This window comes from Colossoma macropomum, unplaced genomic scaffold (genome assembly GCF_904425465.1).
Source record: "Colossoma macropomum unplaced genomic scaffold, Colossoma_macropomum, whole genome shotgun sequence".
Lineage (NCBI taxonomy): Eukaryota > Metazoa > Chordata > Actinopteri > Characiformes > Serrasalmidae > Colossoma > Colossoma macropomum.
In genome coordinates, this window is record NW_023494793.1 from 7,005,553 (window position 1) to 7,029,424 (window position 23,872).

At 38.5% G+C, this 23,872-nt stretch overlaps 1 protein-coding gene across 2 annotated transcripts in view; it reads left to right on the forward strand.

Moving 5' to 3' along the window:
* Nucleotides 1–2,214: 2,214 nt before the first annotated feature.
* Nucleotides 2,215–23,872, forward strand: part of dbnlb (drebrin-like b) — a 34,277-nt gene continuing 12,619 nt past the window's right edge. Inside the window, exons 1-9 of one of the 2 annotated variants that reach the window (XM_036578305.1) lie at nt 2,215–2,392; nt 10,359–10,414; nt 11,273–11,385; nt 11,659–11,733; nt 13,320–13,466; nt 16,682–16,759; nt 18,092–18,243; nt 18,378–18,426; nt 23,100–23,162. In XM_036578305.1, the coding sequence (XP_036434198.1) occupies nt 2,310–2,392; nt 10,359–10,414; nt 11,273–11,385; nt 11,659–11,733; nt 13,320–13,466; nt 16,682–16,759; nt 18,092–18,243; nt 18,378–18,426; nt 23,100–23,162 (816 nt within the window). In that variant the 5' untranslated portion in view covers nt 2,215–2,309. The remainder of the gene's footprint in view (nt 2,393–10,358; nt 10,415–11,272; nt 11,386–11,658; nt 11,734–13,319; nt 13,467–16,681; nt 16,760–18,091; nt 18,244–18,377; nt 18,427–23,099; nt 23,163–23,872) is intronic. The other variant, XM_036578306.1, reaches the window with a different exon arrangement.

Sequence of the window (23,872 nt, forward strand, 5' to 3'; positions counted from 1 at the left end):
ACATATATATATATAGTTTCATAGTAAATAGTTTCAAAGCTGTGAGCCTTTGCAATGCGGGTAATCACTTTACAGCAAGGCAGCATTATATACATATTAAAAACAGTGCAGACAAAAAAAGAAAATACTAAAGCTGAAATATATGAAATATACACAAAATACACACAAAATACAGAGACAGGAGGAACCTATGTAAGAAAAACTCTCTGCTATGTACAAATATGTAAAACAAAGGATAGTCTGAGAAGAATATGTATACATTTTAAAGCAACTTAGTATCATTATCCGCAGTGATATAATAAATAATACTAACAAAGTGGCCTAGTGAAATGGTAACTGGGGAAGGACCCACAGCTTCACAGCTTGTTCAGTAGCCTGACAGCCTGTGGATAGAAACTGTTCATTAGGCGGGTAGTTCTGGCCTGGATGCTGCAGGATCTCCTGCCTGATGGCAGTATGGTGAACAGGCCGTGTGCTGGGTAACTGCTGTCTAACCGGATGTTTTGAATTTTCCTCAGGCAGCAGGACTGATAGATGTCCTGCAGGGCTGGTAGTTTGTTGCCAATGATCGATTCTGCTGTCCTCACCACTCCCTTTAGGGCATCCTGGTCGCAGACAGTGACGCAGCCAGTGAGGTTGCTCTCTATGCTGCATGTTTACAAGTTGGTGAGGATCTCCTGAGCCTGCGCAGGAAGAAGAGCCACTGACGGGCAGATCTCACAATTGTGTTGGTGTGGAGGGACCAGTGAGGTGTCCACCGAGGAACTCTCTCCACTTTGGCTCCATTGATGTATAGGGGAGATTGACCACCCCTCTGCAGCTTCCTCTAGTTCACATATATATATATATATACACACACACATATATATATATATATATATATATATATTCACACATATATTTATATACATCGCTGTGGAACAAAACCTCATATCTCCAAAGTGGTAAATTTACAGGAGAGGGAAAAAACATATTCTACTTTTAATGTAAGTCAATGGAACCAGACTTTTTGTCCAAGTAATTTTGGGCCACTTTCTTGGTCCATTCATCATGAAATCTACACACAATGCAAAGGGCAACAGCTATTTTCAAATTATGTCAAAAACCGAAAAATGAAAAAATTGGAGAAACAAGGTGTTCTTGAAACTCCAGCAGCACTGCTGTGTCTGATCCACTCGTACCAGCACAACACACACTAACACACCACCACCACGTCAGTGTTACTGCAGTGCTGAGAATGACCCACCACCCAAATAGTACCTGCTCTGTGAGGGTCCATGGGGGTCCTGACCACTGAAGAACAAGGTAAAACTATATATATATATATATATATATATATATATATATATATATATATAAAACAAAACATGCTGTTTTAAATTATGGAAAATGCTGTTCAACCCTACCTGGCCCTATGTAAAAAAGTAATTGCCCCCCTAGCTACTAAAACAACCAGCCAAATTCAATTGACTACTAGGTTCAATTTCATCAGCCACACCCAGGCATGATTACTGCCAGACCTGTTGAATCTAAGCATCATTTAAATAGAACCTGTATGGCAATGTGTAGCAGGCTAGAAGGTCTTAAAAAGCAGTACATGATGCCACGTTCTAAAGAGATTAAAATACAGATGCCAAACAAAGTCACTGAAATCTTCCAGTCTGGAAAGGGTTACAAGGCCATTTGCTAAAGCTCCAGCACTCCAGCAAACCACAGTGAGAGCCATAAATGGAGAAAACTTGGAACAGTGGTGAACCTTTCCAGGAGTGTCTGGCCTACCAAAATTTCACCAAGAGCGCAGCGACAACTCATCCAGAGAGGTCATAAAAGAAGCCAGATGAACATCTAAAGGCTTGTGAGGTGCCTTAGTTAAGGAGAATGTCCACTCATCAGTTTGTGACCAAAAGCTCAAACGCATGTGTGTGTGTGTGTGTGTGTGTGTGTAATGGAGTTATTTTTAATGTTCTGTACACTTATCAATTCCAATTTTATTTTTTCCTTTTTTTTATTTTCTGTTAGCAAATTTAGTATACTATTGTTTGTTACCGTCACCTTTTAAAAGTATCGTTATCGGTGTTGGTATCGGGATTCTAGTCCCGGTATCATTTGGTATCGCTCTGAACAGAAAATCGGTAATATCGTTCATACCTTCACTGATCTCACTGATTGGAGACGCAGCGTCTCTGGAGGAGTGGCCGTTAGACGTAACGTGGCAGGCGGGGGACGCGCTTTCCTCCCCGCCGCACAACTGAAGTTCGCCCCCCCGGATCCGGACGGTCGTATTTTGCGGTCCTGTCCTTCACCCAGAAATGTCTGTGAACCTGAGCAAGAACGGCCCTGCCCTCACGGCGGCCTACAAGGAGGTGGTGGACGAGAAATCCGACACCAACTGGTAAGTTAGGCAGAATGAACATCAGCGAGGCTGAGAGCTTAACTGACATCCTCAGCTTAGCTTAGCCAGGCTAGCCTGCTAGCTGCTACTGTATGGGGCTTCGGCTGCCTAATGTAAAACAACACTAGCTACATTTACTGGAAATACTGTAAACAGTCGTCAGTTTGCCTGGCTATTTAGTGAGACCGTGTCAATTTTACCCGTCTTATAAAGTTAAAAATGTATATTAGCGCGTTTTATCTGTGTGAACTGTGTGTTTCCGTCGTGTTTCGCCCTGTAAATGTCAGGAGGCTTCAACGGTCTGAACTTACTCTGTGCAGAGACTCTGGAGGAAACCTGTTTTACAGCTGAATTAAAACCTCCCTGGATGAATGGACTGGCCTTGCTTTCTCTTTGAGCTAAGCTGAAAGTTGATTGCTTTTGCATATGCCTGACCTCAATACTACCACTACATCCTGTTTGTATTAGCGTTTGAGGCAGACTTGATTGAGAAGTAATCATTGAATCTGTTGCTCAGTAAGAACCAGTGAGATTTATCTGTGTCTGTTTTCCAAGCAGCTGAACACTCCCTCGCTTTCAGCCAGCTCTAATCTACTGTGGTGGCTTTGTGTGCTGTTTTGTCATCAGCGTCATCCAGAAGTATCCAGACACCCCTTCTAATTAGTGAATTCTGCTACTGTAAAGTGCTTTGAAAAGCACTGCCATTAGAACAGCTATACATGAGCTTAAGGTCACCAGGCACAAAGCCGAACGTTAGCTTGTGGGGTATAAAGCCACCCAGCATTGGGCGGTGAATCAGAGGAACTGCGCTCTTTGGCGGGATGGAGCTCCATCCAATACCTTTGGAAGTTGCGGTGGTTTTTGTGGTCCAGAACTAGTCATCCAACATCAGTACCTGGTGCTTTTGTGGCTGAACACAATCAAATCCTCACAGCAATGTACCACATCTCCAACAGTTGGTGGACGGACGTCCTATTTAATACCCTTTATTTTAAAGTAACTATGTAAGGAGATAAAGTTCAGTATACCTGGGGAACCTCCAGTGTCTCAGTAGCCTGAGTCAGAATTTACTACAAAGGCACTTCTCTTGATTTTCCAGCAACACTGACTCAACCCTTTAGTCAGTGCTGTGGAAGTGCCACCATGTACAATAAAAAGCCCTGTACTTTGCACAATGCAAGACATGTACATTAACTTTCACCGCTCAGGATTTCTTTGGTAGATGTTTATTCACAGAAACTAGAGTCAACCAGTGGGCTGATATGGGAGTTGGTCTTTTTGAATTTATATTGTGTACCAAGTTAAACTTCCTAGTTGCCCTGGTTGTGACCTGGAGGCGTGGTGCTTTAGTTCATGGTGTGACCTACAGCACAGGTTGTACATCCAGGAAGTGACTGGCTGTTGCTTTTGCGTTGAAACTGGGTCACACAGAAGAAGCTGAAGATGGTTAATGTAGCCTCGTGCTCAGGAGACGTGGCTGTGAGCCCAGATGCCTGAATGGACTAGAAATGAAGAGTAATTAAAATGAACCCATATTTAATTACATTCTCTTTCCTTTTGGGGTGCTTTGACATCCAGCATGATGGCTGACAGCTGAAACTCAAGGTTTGTAGCGATAGCCATCTTAGTTTTGTATGACACTGGTGGTTCTTTCAAGACGTGGTCTTGTTGTCTAAGCAGAACATAATGATGTATTAATATATTAAGATTACTGTTGAGTATTAAAATTCAGTGCTTGTACACACTTAAAAAGGATTCTTCAAGGGTTCTTTAGTAAAGAAAATGGTTCAATATTGAACCATGAACACTCAAAGAACTCTTTGTGTGATTAAAGGGTTCTTTGCGCCATTAAAGGGTTCTTTGCATCATTAAAGCGTTCTTCAGATTGATGGAGAGTGTGCTGTAGATGGGTTCTTCTATTGTTATGATGTCAAGCACCCTTTTAGGTGCTATATAGAACCATCTACATCACATTCTCCATCAGTCTGAAGAACAACTTAATGATGCAAAGAACCATTTATTCATGCAAAGGGTTCCTTGAGTGTTAATGGTTCTATATAGAACCATTTTCTTTACTACTATATGGTACTGACCAAATTACTCCAGAACTACCAAGTATCAAAATACCAACATTCATTACGTAAGTAGTCAGTGTTATCATCAGTGAGCCAATAAGCACTCTTGCTTCAAAATACTGACTGCTGATTGGCTGTCTAAATCACATCTGCATGCAATTATATCTGCATGCATGTTAATAACCTCAGAGCTTCTTAATTAGTCTGTAATCAGTTGCAGTCAGTTGCATCTCCCACTTATTTCTGGCTTAAGAAGAAGACACTGGAGATAGCATTGCTCTCCAAAGTGGTACCTGTACAAATATATGAACATTTTGAATACCCCACTTGAAAAATTCGCATGAAGTGCTTTTAAAAATACATTTTAGGCCAAATCATTTTTTTCACACCTGTGGTAAAACAGTGTCTCAGTCATCAGGAAGTGTATTTGTAACGCGCATTTTATGTGATAACTTTTGTGGTAGCACTTTAAGGGGTATTATAAGCTTCAGACGTTTGATTCTTATCACCACCGCTGTAAACAATACTGGCTGCATTTCACTTCATGCCACTCTGAATGACTTTGTTTCTATCTTAATCACTGAATTATGCGGTGGGATTCACAAAAAAGATTTATACATATATGCACACGTTCTGGTTTAACTAAAAACTGATGTCTTGATTGTTTATTTGTTGAAATGTAGGTGGTAGTTCATAAAGGTTTAGTTGTTGACTTTATGTAACACCTATTTGAAGTGCAGTTCAGTGTAGTGTAGATATCAGTAAGATCAGCATGGCTATAAGGGAGCTCATCATGCTGTTGCTGAAATGCTGTCTTACACAATAGCACTGTTGATTACAACCCCATTTCCAAAAAAGTTGGGATGTTGTGCAAAATGTAAATAAAAACAAAATGCAATGATGTGCAAATCATTTAAACCCTATAGTTCATTGAAAATAGTACAAAGACAACATATCAAATATTGAAACTGAGAACTTTTATTGTTTTTTGAAAAATGTATGCCCATTTTGATGCCAATAACACATTCCAAAAAAGTTGGAACAGGGGCAACAAAAGGCTGGTAAAGTTGTGTAATGGTAAAAAAAAACACCTGGTGGTTGATTGACAACAGGTCAGTGACATGATTGGGTATAAAAAAGCATCCCAGAGAGGCTGAGTCTTTCAGAAGTAAAGATGAGGAGGGGTTCACCACTCTGTGAAATACTGCGCAGGCAAATAGTGCAAAAATTCAAGAATAACGTTTCTCAACATAAAATAGTAAAGAACTTTTGCTTTTCATCATCTACAGTACATAATATCATTAAAAGATTCAGAGAATCTGGAGAAATTTCTGTATACAAGGGACAAGGCCAAAAACCAGTATTTGCTGGCTGTGATCTTTGGGCCCTGAGGCAGCACTGCATTAAAAACAGACATGATCCTGTAGAGGAAATCACTGCATGGGCTCAGGAACATTTCTGAAAAACACTGTGAAAACAGTTTGTCGCTGCATCAACAAATGTAAGTTAAAACTCTAAAATGCAAAGAAGAAACCACATATAAACAGGATTCAGAAATGTTGCCGCCTTCTCTGGGCCTGAGCTCACTTAAGATGGACTGTGGAAAAGTGTCCTGTGGTTTGACAAATGAAAATTTAACATTTTTTTGGAAATCATGGACACTGTGTCCTCCGTGCTAAAGACCACTCAGCTTGTTATCAGTGCACAGTTCAAAAGCCAGTATTCATGATGGTATAGGGGGGCATTAGTGCACATGGCATGGGTGACTTGCACATCTGTGAAGGCACCATTAATGCTGAACGATATATACATGTTTTGGCAACATATGCTGCCATCCAGACGACGTCTTTTTCAGGGAAGGCTTCGATTATTTCAGCAAGACAATGTTAAACCACATTCTGCTTGTATTACAACAGCATTGCTTTGTAATAAAAGAGTCCAGGTGCTGAACTGGCCTGCCTGCAGTCCAGACCTGTCACCCTCTGATAACATTTGCCGCATTATGAAATGAAAAATACGACAAAGGAGCTGAAATCATATATAAAACAAGAATGTAAAAACATATCACTTTCAGAACTACAGCAATTGGTCTCCTCAGTTCCTTCCTAAACACTTACAGAGTGTTGTTAAAAGAAGAGGTGCTATCTTAGTGATTTGGCAAAAGCGTTTGACAGAAGGTACCTCAGGCTATGCAGCTTAAAAAAGGCCATGCAAGACATACTTCTCCTGAAGTGAAAAGGCCTGTAGCACCCTCTCCGTGGCAGCCATTAGCTCTAATTATAAGTAGCTGTATCGTGTTACCTCTGCTCAACCAGTTTTGCGTTTCAGTCTTGATATTGTGGTTTTTTTTTTTTTTTTTTTACACTTGTTTTCTTTTGAAATGCTCAATGAGGAATGACTGAAGATCGCAGACGCTTTTGTGATTCTGCGACAGCTTCACCAGAAGGACTTCTACAATGTGCGCTTCGACTGTGCTCTTTGTTATAAACACTGAGCCAGGCCCGGGGCGGCTGTGGCTGTGCTTTGGCAGGTCCTGACTGGAGGTTTTTAAGTCTTAGGGCGGTTAGTGCTTAGAGTTGTTTTCATTGAGCTACTCCCGTCCTTTAGGAATCTACCACTCACTGTCTTCCAAGTGTACTGAGCAGAGGAGGATGGGACATTTTAGATGGCCAAAGTCAGCCACAGTCAAACCAGCACAGAAGAATTTCTAGGGGTGCACAATGATATTGGATTTATATCGACATCTCTAGATAACTGCTTAAGAAAAAAAATGACATTGTGCAGATGTTTAGATTTCAATGATTTAAAGTTAACATGTAATAAATGTTGCATTTTTTTTGTGATGTTAATCTGGGTAGATTTTTTTATTTATTTCTATTCAAAACAGCCATTAAGTATGTTACTCTTTCTAAAGAGGTATATCTGAGGAGATGTGATATATTGCCATACATGTGCAAGAGGAAGAGGAAAGTCAAAAAAAGTGGAAAAAATGGGTGTTTCCAAAAAACGATTAAAAGCTACAGGGAGTATTGGACTCTCAACAGCCATGCAAGACCTGGTAGACCACCAACACTGACCGAATCAGAAAAATGGCACTTAATGCTTCATCTTTGATAGAGAGGAGAAAATCAAGCTGCTTCAGATCTGAAAAGAAAAAAAATTCAAGTCAAACAAAGAAGCTGCTGGTGTTCTCAGAACAACGGACTGACCAGACCTTAACTGACCATCACATGAATGTGTTTGGGTCATGAGAAGCAGAAAATGCAACCAGCTTCTAAGACTAAACTTTGGAGGTGTGGAAAAATATCCCTATAGATTTTTTTGGGAAACTGACAGTGAGTCTCCTGAAAGAGCAGAAGGCAGTGAAAGAATGAACGAGTGGACACATTACATACTAAAAAAAGTGTATTATTGTTAGTGGTTGAGGCTTCTGTGTAACATTCTGTTAAATATGTTTTCTGCTTTTATTCCCTGACACTAAAAACTTGTAATAGCTGGAGTAAGTAAATGATGTGTGGTATGTACATGAAAAATATTTGATATCAGCATCAGCCCTTAATTTCCCAATCAGTGCATTCCTAGTAATTTCACATTACAGAACATCTCAAAGCTGGATAAGTGAAGCCCAAAATGAGCACTGTCCAGTAGAAATGTCCCTTAGCTCTCCTCCTATTTGACAGGTTTGACCTTGGGCTAAAATTATGTGGCTAACTCAGGAAATCCTGCTTTATTCAGATATTTATGACTTTTGGTAACATAGCACCACCTTTTAATGCCACTTCTATATACACAAGCTACAGCAATGTCTGGCTCTTTAAGGAGACCAAAGTTGTCTTAAAGAATTTTCACTTCAAGATTGTGTAATGTTCTTTTCTCTTTCTTCTCCACCGCACTTCCTCTATCTTGAGTTGACAGTGAGCATGGGCTCGGCAGCCCCAGGTTTCAGAGAGGAAGTTGACACAGCTTCCTCCGTACACAAGTGGCTTTGTTTAGTGTGAGTGAACCAAAGCTGAGGGCTCAAATGCTCAAATTCATGGCAAGTTGACCCGTTCTGGGACCTCAGTGGACTGGGTACAAATCAGAAGCTGTGTTATGAAGGGCAGTTGCTTATCTTGTGTATCCATTGTCTCAGTGTCCGTCCAATTAGCTCTTTTAGCGTTGACGTTAACGCTGACCCCAGTGTGGTCAAACAGTGTGGTTCAGACCTCAATATCTAGTGTCAACACTAACCTGCTTGAAGGTGTCATGGATTTGTTCATTCATGCTGTCGTTCATTGTGCAGTGTGGAGGTGATGGCTAATGCTTTATCGGGTTTGCTTCACCGCAGAGCTGCAGTTAAGAGAGCCTGCTGAGTGTAATGGAGTATAAGGCATTAAAAATTAAGGGGATAAAAATGAATTAGTTACAATTGATTGTAGTAATATTCAGTAAATAGGCTATGTGGACATTTTGTTGACCAGAATAACATTCTTGGGCTGTTCGTAAATGTAAAAACTACAAAAATACTCTTTGTTGTTTTTATTGTTTATATTCCAGTACTATGTAAATAATGCCTCACGGTTGTGTATTTAATGCATTTTAAAAAGTAATTCTAATTGAACACTGCAAAAAATGGGATCTCGTCAAATGAAATTATCTTATATTTAGTCGATACATCTAATATTTCCCTTTTTGAAATTGTTCTGCGCTTATTATAATATTATCTAACTTATTTCTACACATTATTTACTTGATTTGTCAGTAATGAACCATGCAGTAGGTCAATGTTGTGCAAGTACTGATTATATCAAGGGTCAGAGGTGGGTAGTTCAGGTCCAGAAAGTAAAAATCATCCTCAGGATTTTGTTCTGGCTGCCTGCCTTCTATAATTAACCCAAACCAGCTTCAGGCAGTACAAACGTCTGGGGAGGACTTTTACTTTCTGGCCAGTATAGTAAGATAATTTTACTTAATAAAGTAAAGTTATCCCACTATACTGGCAGATAAAGTTGCTGGTTTCAAGCATTTCTTAAAATTTATCTGCCAATACAGTGAGATAAGTTTACTCAATAAAACCACTTAAAACAAGTAAAAAATGTCTAGAACTAAGTTAAAATAATCTTAAATTAAGCTTACAATGTCAACAGGAGAAATATTAGACTTATTGACTATATTTAAGATAATTTTACTTGACAGGATACCATATTCACATGATGAAATTCAAGTTTCATTTCATTTTCAGTCATTTGAAATTGTTGTTCGACATGACGTGATGCGTTATTGCCATTTTGATTGGCTGTTGACAGCTGCAACTAGTTCAGCTGAGTTTCAGATGAGTTGCAGGATGCAACCCAAGTGAAATTTAATTTAGTTTCAAGTAGCTAAAGTTGCATGAAAGGAGAGGTGGGCAATATGACATTGCTTTTTATTATTGTGATAAATTACATCATGTTACATCACAGTACATCAAATTAAGGTCAGAGGTGGGCAGTTCAGGTCCAGAAAGTAAAAGTCCTCCCCAGAATTTTGTACTGCCTGAGGCTGGTTTGGTTTAATTATAGAAGGCAGGCAGCTGGAACAAAATCCTGAGGATGATTTTTACTTTCTGGACCTGAACTGCCCACCTCTGACCCTTGATATAATCAGTACTTGCACAACATTGAACTACTGCATGTTTCATTACAGACAGAGCACAATGTTTAGTTACATTTAGTGCAGTATTGAAATAATAAATAAAAAGAAAAGCCAGCCTCAGGAATTGTTGTGAAAGCAAACTGTCATAAGGTCAGAAATTTACATCTATAATGAATAGATTCTTATATTGTAATGCATTTTTCTTCTTTATAAGTGAAGCACAAGTGTGTTATGTAATCAGGATGCAGTGTTGTAATTGGGTTGTGTTCTTCTTGTAGGGCCTTGTTCACCTATGAGGGAAACACCAACGATATCCGCCTGGCTGACAAAGGAGGTAAGTGTTTCTGAGATGCCCAAATATATATTTTTGTAATTCAAATATTTATTGCTTTTCTTGCTTTTCAAGCTTCTAAATCAGGAGAAAAAAACAGAAATGGGAGAAAAAGCACAGCTCTTCAGTTCACACACATAAAAATCTGCATATAACAGATGTCGAACACTCTCAGAAATAAAGGTACTAAACTGTCATTGTCACTGGGGTGACAATCTCAGTACCTTTAGTTAGGGAACATAACCGTACCATAATCCATTGAAATGATATTTTCTAAGTTGTACTGACTCCACTCACCCCTGTCCTGTCTCCAGGCTTTTTATTTTACTGTTCTGTTTTAAAACATTAGGTTACGAATTTATACTTTTCCATTAGGAAAAACTTATTTAAGGTTCACAATCAGACCTTAAAACCAATATTGTCCCTTTGAGGGTACATTGACACTGCTTGTACCTTGATGAATGAAAAATGTACCTGCGCAGTACCTTTATTTCTAACAGTATACAGAGCATCCTTCTGAAGTCACGGCTAACAGACGCTGAAATGTTTAGTCCAAAATATCCCACCCGTACATCTACATTCCTTTTCTTGCCACACTTTACTGTCCAGTCTTCAGTGTTTTTGGTTTGTATTCCTCTTCTTGTTTTCTGCAAGTGTTTTCTGGGTCGGTTCTATGATGAGTGTGCGAGCCAAGTCTTGGAAGCTAACTTAACAAGAGGCAGACTTTGGAGATGGACATGTTTTTGGTCATGTTTTTGGAGAACAGTTTAATCTGTACAGAACTGTCCTCATCTAATACAGCTGGCTGTTAGGAGAAGCCTTTGGTGTTTGCTGGTGTTCTCAGTGTATTTATGCATTCAGATGGGGGATTGGAGGAGCTGGTGGAGGAGCTGAACAGTGGGAAGGTGATGTACGCTTTCTGCAGAGTCAAAGACCCCAACTCTGGCCTCCCCAAATACGTCCTCATCAACTGGGTCAGTGCTTTTCTTTCATTTTTCCTTTTTTTTTGTTCTCAGAATTATGTGGCCTCTCAAATTGTAAAAGCACAATTATAATGCACAGTTTATTTCATTGTATTGTAAACTACACATGCCATGTGCAAATGTGTAATTTGTGAACAAGTACTAATGGTTTTCTGTTTATTTGAATGAACGATTTGAATTGAACGATTCACCTATTTCTACTTATTACTCTTATTACTGGCTGGTATGATCACTCTTCTCATTCTCTGCATTCATGTTTTTCAGACTGGTGAGGGGGTGAAAGATGCTCGGAAAGGACTCTGTGCGAACCACGTTAGCTCCATAGCTAACTTTCTGAAGGTAACTGTTCTCTTCTGCAGTGACACACTGAGTCTGACTCTGTGTTGTTGGAGCGTTGGACTAATGAGTTTAGTGTAGTCGTACACCTCCATCTGATCTTTCCAGCAGATCAGTCAGATTAGTGTAAACAGGGAAATGAGTGGATACTCCACCCACAGATCAAAAACCTGTTTATTTAGATGACAGCTTTGGTTACTGTGTCTACTGTGACTTTGGTTACTGTGTCTGCATACATGAATGACACTAGTGTCCCCACACATGAATACAATTAAACATGTAGGGTGATGTGATATCCTATATTAGTACCATATTTAATGTACGTAACATTGTTCTAGAAACATGGCTGAACATTGAGCAGTGCTGGCTGAACGTGCTCGGAGGGAAGGGACACTGTGTGCCGCTACGGCTGGCAGATATCACAAACAAAGCTTATGTTATGATGTACGTTAAAGGACATTCTCAGACCACAGAGTCAGGTTTCAGACATTAGACAAAACAGCTCCAGGCCTCGTGGAAAACAGTTAGATCTCTGCTCTCAGACAGTTGGACATCAGGCAAAATGGCCTCTGACCAACAGGCATCAGGCTAAGCTAAGCAGCTACAGTGAAAGTGGCCTTTGACAGTAAAGATCATGCGATATTCACAATTATGTTGTTATTTACCAGATTAGTAACAGTTTTGTGGCCAAATGAAAGATGACCACTTTTACTGAACTGCACTTTTATTTTGTTCTTTTATTGGACACATTTTTAGTGTCAACTATTAGTACTGAGCTTCAGCTCACTGTCATTGTGTTTGTTTCAGCGTCTGCTTTAGAATTAGGAACCATCTCAAAGTTACTATGTGTGCAAACGCTTTAGGGGAAATAAAAAAAGACCAGTTTAGCTGTTTATCGTAGTTATCTACAACATGGTTACCTGAATAAGAGGATTCTGTTACTGGCACAGGACTATAGGAAATTATCAGTGCAGCTCATAATGTGGCTGATAAAACACAGATATTTATAAATGGTGGTTTTTTTTTTATTGTAATGAATTGAACTTCACTAATGTGAGGATTTGTGAGAGACTACAATATGATTACTCACCTTTTTTTTTAGCAATATATGGCAAAATAGCAAAAATATTTAAAATGCATCCAAGCCTGTTCCTTAAGTCTGAGGATAACATATAACAAATATCAGGAAAAATTACCTTTATGTGAAGAAAAGTGATAAAGTGATGAAGAGCTAAATAACAGAAACTGAAAATCCTAGGAATTCTGGAAACTCTGTCTCCACACTATTATATTTATATTATTTCCGACTTGGTGCATTTCTATTTATTTGACTTGAAGAAGTATGATAATTGAGAAGTGACAATAACATGAGTAAGTAAGACACTATTAAACTACAACTATTAGAGAGTTGAATTTTACCTTATCAAAAAATATAGTTTAGCTCCTTTAATCTGGTATCAGTGTAGTGATTTATATCGGCCAGTATGTATAGTATACAGTATGGTGTGTACTGTGATGCATGTTTTGTGTTGTGCATTAGTTCATTCTTTTGTGCATTGCGTTTGTGTGTTTGATGTTGTTTTGTACAGGGAGCTCACGTGACCATCAACGCTCGTGCAGAGGAGGACGTTGAACCTGAGAGCATCATGCAGAAAGTGGCCAAAGCTTCAGGAGCCAACTACAGCTTCCACAAAGAGACAAACCGCTTCAGAGACACGGGGCCTCAGGGGCCTGTGGTGAGTGTTGTAAACCTACTGCAGTTTTGATACGTGCCGTTTCGAAGTTTGTGGCTTTGTGCAGTTTTTAACACAACTCTATACAGGTACAGAGTTCACAGAACTGACAGTAGGCAATTATTAGAGTTAAAAAAAAAAATTATTATTAGAATATGTGTGTTTGTTGTGATTCTAAAAATGAGTCGGTAAGTGATATTTTAGTTGTGATTATCATGTGATTAGCCCCACCCCTCCTTTATACTGTTTAACCCTGGAGTTGTTATTGCGTAGAATTATTTAGTTGTATGTATAATTAATATTGATTTACATTCAAAATACTTCACATAAACATTCATATGTAGTTATATAATGAATCACATAGTAACATAATGACTTACTTTTACAGTTCATTTACATTCTGCACCAACATGTTGGGGTCTGCAGGTTTCGGTCTTACATTTGTTTCAGAATCAAACAAATAGCAAAATTGTTAAGGTTTTTTTTTTTTAACCCAATTTTTTTTAAGTCACACAAGGTATTTGCAGTTCATGTTGTATTGGAAACTAGATGATCAAGGCTGGACTGGAATATTGGAAGAACACAAAAAAAATACAGAATTTTGATGCACTTAGCTGGCCAACCATAAACAGTAAAAACAACAAAGATAAACATAATTGTCTCATTAATTGTACATTTGCGAGAGCACAGCTGTAGTAAGAGAGTGTAAATAAGTGTCATGGTTGACCGCAGTAGTGTGAATGATGTGTGCAGCAGTGCTTAGCCAAGCAACTAACCTAGCAGTCAGCAGGCTGAACAACTTGCCTATTATAAACGATAAAAACACAAAAGTTTAGCCCTGTTCGGATTGGATTAGTTCAGGAGTGTCCATTCTTATTCGCAAAGGGCTGGTGTGGCTGCAGGTTTTCATTCCAACAAATCAGGAGATCACATGATCACCTTTTTGACTGAAATCAGTTGATTAAAGGATTGGAATCAGGGTGATTCTGCTTGCAGCCACACCAGCACTTTGCAGATCTTGCGCATTCAGATGGCAGTAAAATTACTACTGGAGGCACAAGCATGAGTTTTGGGCTGCAGTTTCTACGAACCTGGATGTTTGCGTCACACATGGTCGTATGATCACGTTTTGTTAGCGTAAAAGGTTCATAATTGTGCATAAACAAGTGCTTTTGATATTATGTAGCCGTATGTGATTATAAAAAGCTTACTACGCGTAGCTACCATTAATCAATCTGCGAGATCTCCCTTTTCTGATAGACTTTCTCTTTTTTGTTTCTCCTCCTGCTAATACTCTTCCAGTGTAGAGAGGATAAAAACTTCTAGTTTTACTAGAAGTTACTAGTTTTACTAAAAGTTCTACCAACCAAACGATGGCTGAACGACGTCTAAAACATTAACCGTATCACGATTTGGATAATGTTTAATATTGATACGCACCCCTAGAAGAGCAAATACGGCAGTCAGAAAAACCTTTTCTTCAATGTAGTGCGACTGCCTAAAAATCTACCAAAATCAGAGATTTGTATCTGGACTGGAATACATTTTTTGGCAGCTGAGCTTGGTGGAAAAACAGTAGGTACTTTGGCCTGTAAGTATCTCACAGGAGGAGGGAGAAAAACACAGACTTGGCCGATCCGGACGGCAATAAAATCATAGAGGAGCGCCTGTAAAAGAGGAAGTTACCTAATCTTGTCCAAATAGCGCTATAGTTTCATCATCTAATACAGTCTCCTGACATATTGTGTATCTTGTGGCCTCTTTTTTATGAGTTTATTTATAGACGGGAAGAAATGTTAAAGGGTCATGTGCTTAGATACTGGTAAACTCTGGATCTTTAGTGCTGCTGTACGAAGCCCTGCCCCTTCAGAGGTCAAAGGAGCCAAAGCAGCAGCACTATTGGTCAAGGGTGCGACTTTGCATGTCCAAGTTTACCAGAATTGAACTCCAATTAAAAATTAATTTGGTCATTAAGTCTGCAACATGAAACGGCTTAGCATAGCATATTTCATTGAAATGAATGCGCTTTCGCTCATGATTTGGTCTGGCAAAAGCTAAAGCTAAGCTAATGTAACTAATGTGTATTTTCTTTCAGTAAAGCATGACATGCAACTTTTTGCTCAGTTTTTCCTCAAAATCTCCTACAAACATAAATGTGCTGTGGATTGAAAGCTTACAGTCCCACTTTCCATAGAATTTTTCCACTTGCTTTAATGAGCTGCAAATGAAAATGAATTGAACAAAGTGAAGGGAGGCAATTCAACGTGTGTAAATCATGGGGGGAGTCTAGAAGGGTTAGTTCAAGTCAGTGATACTGAGATATCTGCTCTGACATGTTACTAAACCGATACTGGGCTGGCTCTTGTTTATTTTGTGAATTTAATGGTAGTAAATGTAGAACAGTGTATCTTGGTAATGTCCTAATGGTGAAGAGACTAAAGTGGGCAGCAGCAGCAGCGGCCAGAAAGGCCTTGTGATGGCTTGTTAATGCCAGGGCCGGTGCCAGCCTGCAGCTTGTTTATCTGAAACGCACTGACACTGCACTGTGTCAGGATTTAGACAGGGAATGTTCTGGAATGGATAAGGAATGTGGAAATGGTGGCATGTGAAGCATGTTTACCTCTTCCAAATGCATTCCTAAACACTAAAAGTGTGTTTGTCACCTAAAACCACAGTCTGCTTTTTTTTTTCTCCCAAAGGATTTTGCATACATAAGCACTATTGTGTACTAGATATATCAGTTGGTTGATCATACTGGGCGATGTTTTGCTCCAGCGAATTTATCGGTATCGGCTGTCATCCTGCAAGTAAAGCACTGCTTGTTTTATTACCTTATGGATCTGTGATATGAGGAAAATGCTAATTTCTGATGATTTCGCAGTCTTTTAAGGCGATATTCATCATTTTTTTTTCACAGCAATATACTGAACTGGTAAATCTGAACATAAAATAACATCACTGTTAAAATAACCATTTAAAAGCCAGTAACTGGCAATCATATCAGTCAGAAAAGCACTGTTTAAAACTGTTGGAGTCTTTTTAGTTGCCATCTAGTCAGGCCCTCATGTGATTACATTTTCAAGATTTTGAGGGACTGTCTGTGACCAAACATTAAAACAGGAAAGAAAAGAATATAATGAGTATATATTCAGACATGACTGGATTTCTATTTATGTATGTCTTTTCTTTACAGCTGAAAACGTCTTGTTTTTCCACAGGGCTCTGTGTATCAGAAGACCAATGCCATGTCGGAGATCAAAAGGACCAACAAAGACACCTTTTGGGCTCAGGCTGAGGTAAGACACATACTGAGGTAGAGCTGAGGAGCAGTGGTCTTAACTGCGATGACAGCAAAATTAAGCTTGTACCAGTTATGCAAGTGTTGTGGATTGGGGTGGGCGATATTATGATTTGCCACTGTTATCATGATAAACGCTTCTGTGATAAACTTTTCAGAGTATATCATGGGTATCATCAGTACTTAAAGAACACTGAACAGCTCCATGTTTCATTAACTTCTTCAAGAAAAACACATGTTCTGTTAATTTGAGGGGAGCTTTTACAAAAATAAATAAATAAAAAAAAATTTATTTCATGCAGTTACTGAATAATTTGCCTTATGATTTGGTCATGTAAATTCAGATGAACAAACCAAAATATACCCTGGAGAATAAGAGGTTAAAAAAAATCAGAAGAGCTCTTAGTGGTGTCACAATTCAAGATTTCACTCTGTTTATCAAGGCCATTTTTTCCCCTTATATGTCCCTGGTCATATTTAGCATGATCCGTCATATCATACCATTTCAGAGACGAAGTTCTTGGTTTTTGTAATCTTCTGACAAAGTGTTGATTACTTTATCGTGCATCAGCAGGGCCGGGAAAACTAATATTAAACAATAGAATTAGGTTTTACCTAAGGGAGGGTAATATTGGAAAAATATGCTATCACTACATGACATTTTTATGATATATGATCAGTATCATTGTATTTATTTTTATATTCCTAAGTTGAAACAGTTACTCTACATATTACATATCATACTGCACTAAATCCAATTAGAAGGGACTAATTATGCTCTCTTTATAGTGAAATATACAGTTGGTCAGTGTTCTTTAAGTACAGATGATATCTTTCTCATATAGTCTCATAAATATCATATAGCCCACCACTAGTTTCAGCTCTCCCTCCCATCACTTAAAATAAAATTTATCATCGAGCAAAGCTCAGGAGACCCTGTATCCCTGATGACACTTTTCACTTAGAAATACATCACGGTACGGAAAGAAGATGTGTTGTTTTCTTAGCCACGTCGATTTGGAGTAGAATTGGTCTTGTCTAATTGGATGTAATGTTGTGCAGTACATGAAACGGAAAATTCTTTGCATTTATACTTTTCGGGTAGCAACGACTTTATCCTAGATCACTGTTTTAAGCAGTGTCGGCTGATACATCGTCTAAACTGGTATTGGTACTGATTTTAACTTTAATGCTTATAATATTGTTTAAGATTTCATTTTGTTTAATTTTTAAAAAAGACAACAAAACTATTCCAAATTGTGTTACATTTTTATAACATTGGCTTTTACTAGATGTTTATCTTTCTGCTGTGTTTTCTCTCTGTCTCCAGAAAGACGAGGAGAAACGTCGCCAGGAGGAGAAGAAGAAAGCGGAGGAGGAGCGGCAGCAATTGGAGAGAGAAATTAAGGAGCGAGATGCCAAAGAAGCAGCTCTGAGAGAGAAGAAGGCCAAAGAGCGAGCCGCACAGATCGACGAGCAGAAGTGAGTTCCTTTAGGCCTCCATACACACACCTGAGAGCTGAGAGCGTGACTGTAGCAGACAGGCTGTTTTGGTCACTATGGGTATTTGTGTGCATGTGTACGTGCAGGTTGATAAAGGTGTGTTTGCATTGCAGGAGGTACCAGCTGGAGACAGAGAGTCAGAGTCAGCAGAAACAGCAGTGGGTGAGTGAGACACGCACACAATCAAGAACAGCCGATTCCAGGTCAGCAGTTTTGTTCTGAAAGAATAAGACTCACCTGTGTACAGTTCTAAACCCTCGGTGCCCTCGTTCTTTCTTTCGTTCTCTCTTTCTTTTTTAAACATACACTTGTTCTCCAAAATTTTAGTATACAACATTTTAAAAAGCATACGTGTTGTATATTGTCGCTGTCGGAGCAAAACCTCATATACCCAAAACAGTAAGTTTTCAAGAGAAGGAAAAAACATTCTTAATGTAATTTTGGACCATATTGATCTGTTCATGGTTAGATGTTCACTCAAGAGCAGAAAGTGCTTTTAAATTATTTGAAACAATAAAAATTGAGGTAAAACATTTTGTCCCAGACAGTGACCATGTTGTATCTGACGTGTTTTATACAAACAAAAAATCATTGCATTGAGATGTTTAATATTAAATGTAAATCCTTGCGAATTTCAATGAAGTGGGAACCAAAACAGGATTTCATAAAGGAATTCCAGTCTGAAGCTTAAAGTTTAAAATTTAGGAAGAAGATAATTTTCAGTTGTATGCAAAAGTTTTCACAAGTCCTCTACAGAGAACACCTTTCTGCACATGTTGATGCACAAACACCGTTTATTTGCAAAATTTAACATATTAGAAAAAATAAAACATGAAATATGGCCTGTGCAAAAGTTGCAAATACACAGAAACTGTGCACCACAATTTGCAGAAAATGCCGTATTTAAGTTTGTTCCCTATAATGGATATGCATACAACTGTATCATATACCTTCTAACTGTATTTGTTCATAAATGATGAACAAATATCCACATACTGACATATGTTAGCGTAGTATATGTGTACATCTGAGCATCATTTTAGCGCTGTGAGCAGATAGAAGTAACCTAATCTAGAAGTAAGACCTTAGCTAAAGTCAACTTAATTTGGCCAGACCAAAACTTTCCATTTCCATCATTTCTGTCAGTTTTTAAAGACATCGTTCATGATGCCTAGTGTTAAACCACTGACTAATCTTGTCTTGTTCCACGCCCAGTTGATTTTTTCTTCCTCCTTCCTGATCTCATAAGTAGACTGTTGTGAAATGTCTTTTTGACAGCCGACTCATGCGCACTGACATTAATTGTGTCAGGAGACACCTACTGGGGTTCGTTGAACATCTTTTGGTTGGGCTGAATTTTATGGAACAGCCTGTTTGTTGTGTGTTTGTTTCGTTTTTTCATGCTCATTTTTTTTTCATCATACTGTGAAGTAATTGAGTTGCATCTCCCTTAAAAGTGCTCTGTAATCTGTTCCCGTTTCTTTTTCCTGAGGACCTCGGAGAGCTCTATTGAATTTGGCATAATGACTAATCGCTCGCCAAGCTTGTTCTCCTTTGCACCTATTTTCATCCGCCTGATGCAAATTGAATTCCATTCAGGAGATGATAAAACTACAGGTGTTACCCTTTTTTTTTAGGCTCCAGGAAGAATGACAGGATTTGTTGTGCATATAAATGGCAAAGTAGTGCACTGATAGCACTGAAATGAATTCCAGCTAATTGTTGAGATGTATGAAAGCCTTACAACCTGTTTTAGCTGTCAGACATCTCATTACAGTTGCATAGAAGATTGCATAGAAGGTAGCACATGAGAGCATGGTGGTGTGATTTTCACCTGCTGTTAGTGTGAATGTACTTTAGCTCTCTCGCCTAAATGTCTAACATCATGTAAAGGTAACTTTGGGCTACATATTGAACAGAACGTATCGTTGAAGAAAGGAACATTTCAGTGAACTGCTAATTAATGTCATCCAGCCGTCCAAGGGAGAAGAAAGTAGTGTAAATCTGTTTTAGGAAGCTTTTGGAATGAAATGACACGTTTTAACATTTAAAATCTGTTTAATATACAAGTCAGAGAACCAGTTATTCATGCCAGCCATAAACACAGTAATGTTTAATGCAGAAACCTTTTGCCAACAATGTATTAGGTGTCGCACAGGCACTCAAAATCATATAAACAGTGACAAAAGTGGAATAAATGGTTAAACGTGCTAGAATTATGAAAACTGAGTTTGAAGAACTAAGTTGAAAAATGAAAATATCCAGTAAATGACACATGAAAAAGTAATGTAGAAAAATAATATGTATTTATACTGTTTGGAGACTTAATAAACAATTAAAAGCTTCCTTTTTAAATCCATAATTTCTTGTTTTCCATCATACTTTTGATTGAGCAGATTGTTGTTGTTTTTTTCATTCCATAGTATTGTAGTAGATTAATTTCAACGGAGAAATGCATGTAACAGTAATGTAAACAAAAGAAATGTAATATTTTATTTAATTTTAGTATTTTTAGTAACTTACTTAGTTTCCCTGCATCCAACCACAATATTTTTTTTAAGATGGGGTGATGTAAGCAGTCGTAATCTGTACAAACAAACATTTTTGGGGTTGAATTTTTCTGAACAGAACAATAAACAACTAAAGCTGCAGTAATTAAGAGTGCAGTGTTTGCACTGATCATAAGCAGGGTACTGCATTTATATTAGAAAACTCCTAACTCCTAGCACCTTTTAAGGAAAGCTTGAGTTGTGACGTCAGTGTCTCAGTTTCGGTCAGACAAGTTTAGACCGAGAAACAGATTTGAGAAGATGTTCGGAAATGTGCTGTTTATTTTAAGGACTTGCGGTCTGTTACAAATAAAACACAAACTCATTGTGGTTTAATGAAAATTCTAGAAGTCAGATTAAAGCTAAACTGCAAAAACACCCCGTTTGGATTCACTGTTTCTGTAATGTCGCAGGAACCCACTCATTTACACACATCCACCTAAAGCCTACAGCAGTTTAGCTTCTAAAGCGTGTTTCAGCTCTAAGTGCTTAATGAGACACAACAAAGATCAGCCAATCAGAACAGAGCTCATTTATCTCATATCAGTCCTGTATCTTACATCAGTCTTAAAGGTACAGTAACAAGAGCAGCCTGTTTAATCCTAAGGAACGTGGAGAGGTTGGAAAACGATCATGTTAAAATTAATTATGATCATTTTTGGCACATAAAACCACACTAATGTTATAATGGACCTCAATGGAAAAATAAAATGCAAAATAAATGTAGTATATGGACTCTTTAAGAATGTGGTGTAGGCACTACAGTTTCTGTTAAGATCAGACCAACATCAGTGGACAATGGAAAAAGCTTAGACAGGTCGGTGGTGGAATGAGGCATTTCACTACATTCTACTTCTTCTTTCAGCTGTGTTTGTTTTGAGACACTGTTATCTTAATCTCTCTCTCTCTCTCTCAGGGCCTCTTTTACAGTTCCTCACCTCTATCACCACATCAGATAATCTCTATAACACATCTACTAAGTACTACATCCACAGTAGGAAGACAGTAATGTTCAAACCCCCTTATATCAGACGGTCCCAGTGGCCTAGTGACATCAAACCCACCCTGAAACGTTTGGAGGCACCTGGCTTTTCAAGATGAAATTTTAAATAATAGAGCAAACTAGCTTTGTTTGCAAGACCTTGACATAAAAGATCGCGAGTTCGATCCCTGGTGATGCTGCAGCCATCCTTGGCCGGGAGTCCAAGAGAGCACAACTGGCCTCGCTCTCTGGGTGGGTAGGATAGCCCCTCCCTCTCCCCCCATCAACCAGCGCGATGATATTCAGTGCAAGCGTCTGTTAGTTTACATAACAGATCTGGTGGTTGGCGCTTTCCTCCGAGCGCATTCAGCTGTCCACTGATGTTGCGTGAGCGGCAGTTTGAAAAGATGCAGTGGCGCTTCACAGGTCTCAGAGGAAGCCTGCGTTATCCTTCGCCCACTTAGTGCTGGTGGTATCGTGTGATTAGGGTCCTAACTAATGGGTGGAATTGAATATGACTAAATTGGGGAGAAAATTGGGAAAAAAATAGAAAAAAAACAAAATGTATATCACTTAATTTATCATTTGGTCCCATGGCACTACTGATTTTTAACAAAACAGGAAAAACCAAGTTTGACTGAGGATAAAAGTATTAGCATTATATGTAGTCAAAATAAACAAATAAATAAACGAGCAAGATGAATCTAATGACTAACTAACTCGGCTATGATTCTGATTTAGACTGATAGTTGAGTCGGCCTTTGTTGATTCATTCATATGTCATGTGGTAAATACAGCACACCAGAACTAAGAAATGAATGGAATAATCAAACGATTCCATCGAGAACAAAGAATTAACCCAGTTGCATGCTTGTATCAGGAACGGCCTTTCACAATAAGCAGGAATGCCCATATAAAATTTATTACATTGTATTATACAACACATTAGTAGTATAAATATTATTATTATGATTAGTAGTAGTACTAGTTGATGTTTGTGATGACAGAAGAATTGCTAATAACCACCTCTCTTGGAGAAGACCACCTTGATAGTGGCCTCCCTGTTATGTGAGTCTGAGTCCCCTGCTTTATACCAATCAGTAGAAGTTCTTTGGCATTTAGGAGTAAATTGAGTTGTTGGACTTGAACAGGTTTATTATATATGCACTGTGATGTTTAATGATGATGTGACTGTAGGGGAGATCACATTTTATGTACCAGCATTCATCTTACCTTTCAGTTTGTTGCATCATTAATGTTTGTGTGGAGGAGATTTGTTTAAAGGATGTGTTCATGTCTGACAGGAGGAGGAGCCGGCAGCACAACCCAAAAGCTTTAAGCGTGCACAGTCCGTGGAGAAAGCCAATGTGAGTGTGTTTGGGCAGTATCCAGCCTGGCCTCTGGACACCAGAACTCTCCTGTCCACTAATGACCTTTCTTTCACTGTGTACAGCTCCTGAGCCTTCCTTCTTTTCAGTCTGTCTTACTTTCACTTTCTTTAAGCTTGGTGCGTTTCTTCAGTGTGCCTCAGCAGAACTGTTACATTCTTTCTTTCTTTCAGTCTTTATCTCGACGTGTAAAATGTCTCGTCTGTTTATATTCTATCATTCAAAAGTTTGGAATCACTCTTGGCATATATTTAATTTGATAACAACCAGACACCCGACTGTATGTGTAGATATTTTATTCATTTTTCAGTGTTTTATGACCAAGAAGAAGTTTTTAAATGATAAACATTGTGCTTGTAATTCTTAGGAGAGTAACAATTTGCAGAGTTCAGTTCAATACGACACAATGTTGTTTCAGTTTAATAGAGCAAAAATAAGTAGTGCCTAAAAATCTGCCTTCTACTTTCCGTAATGAGTTTTTATTTTTTTTCCACTCTCTCCTCTCGATAATGAGCTAAAGAGGAAGCGATATTTTCAGAGTAGGGAGGGTCTGCTTGTTTAATTTTTATTATCATTTATACAATATAATTAGCACTAAACTAACTGCTTTATTTGCTCCAGTCTAAATGTTTTATTCCTGAGCATCTTGAATTAAGAACCTCATATTGAACAATATAGTACAATACACT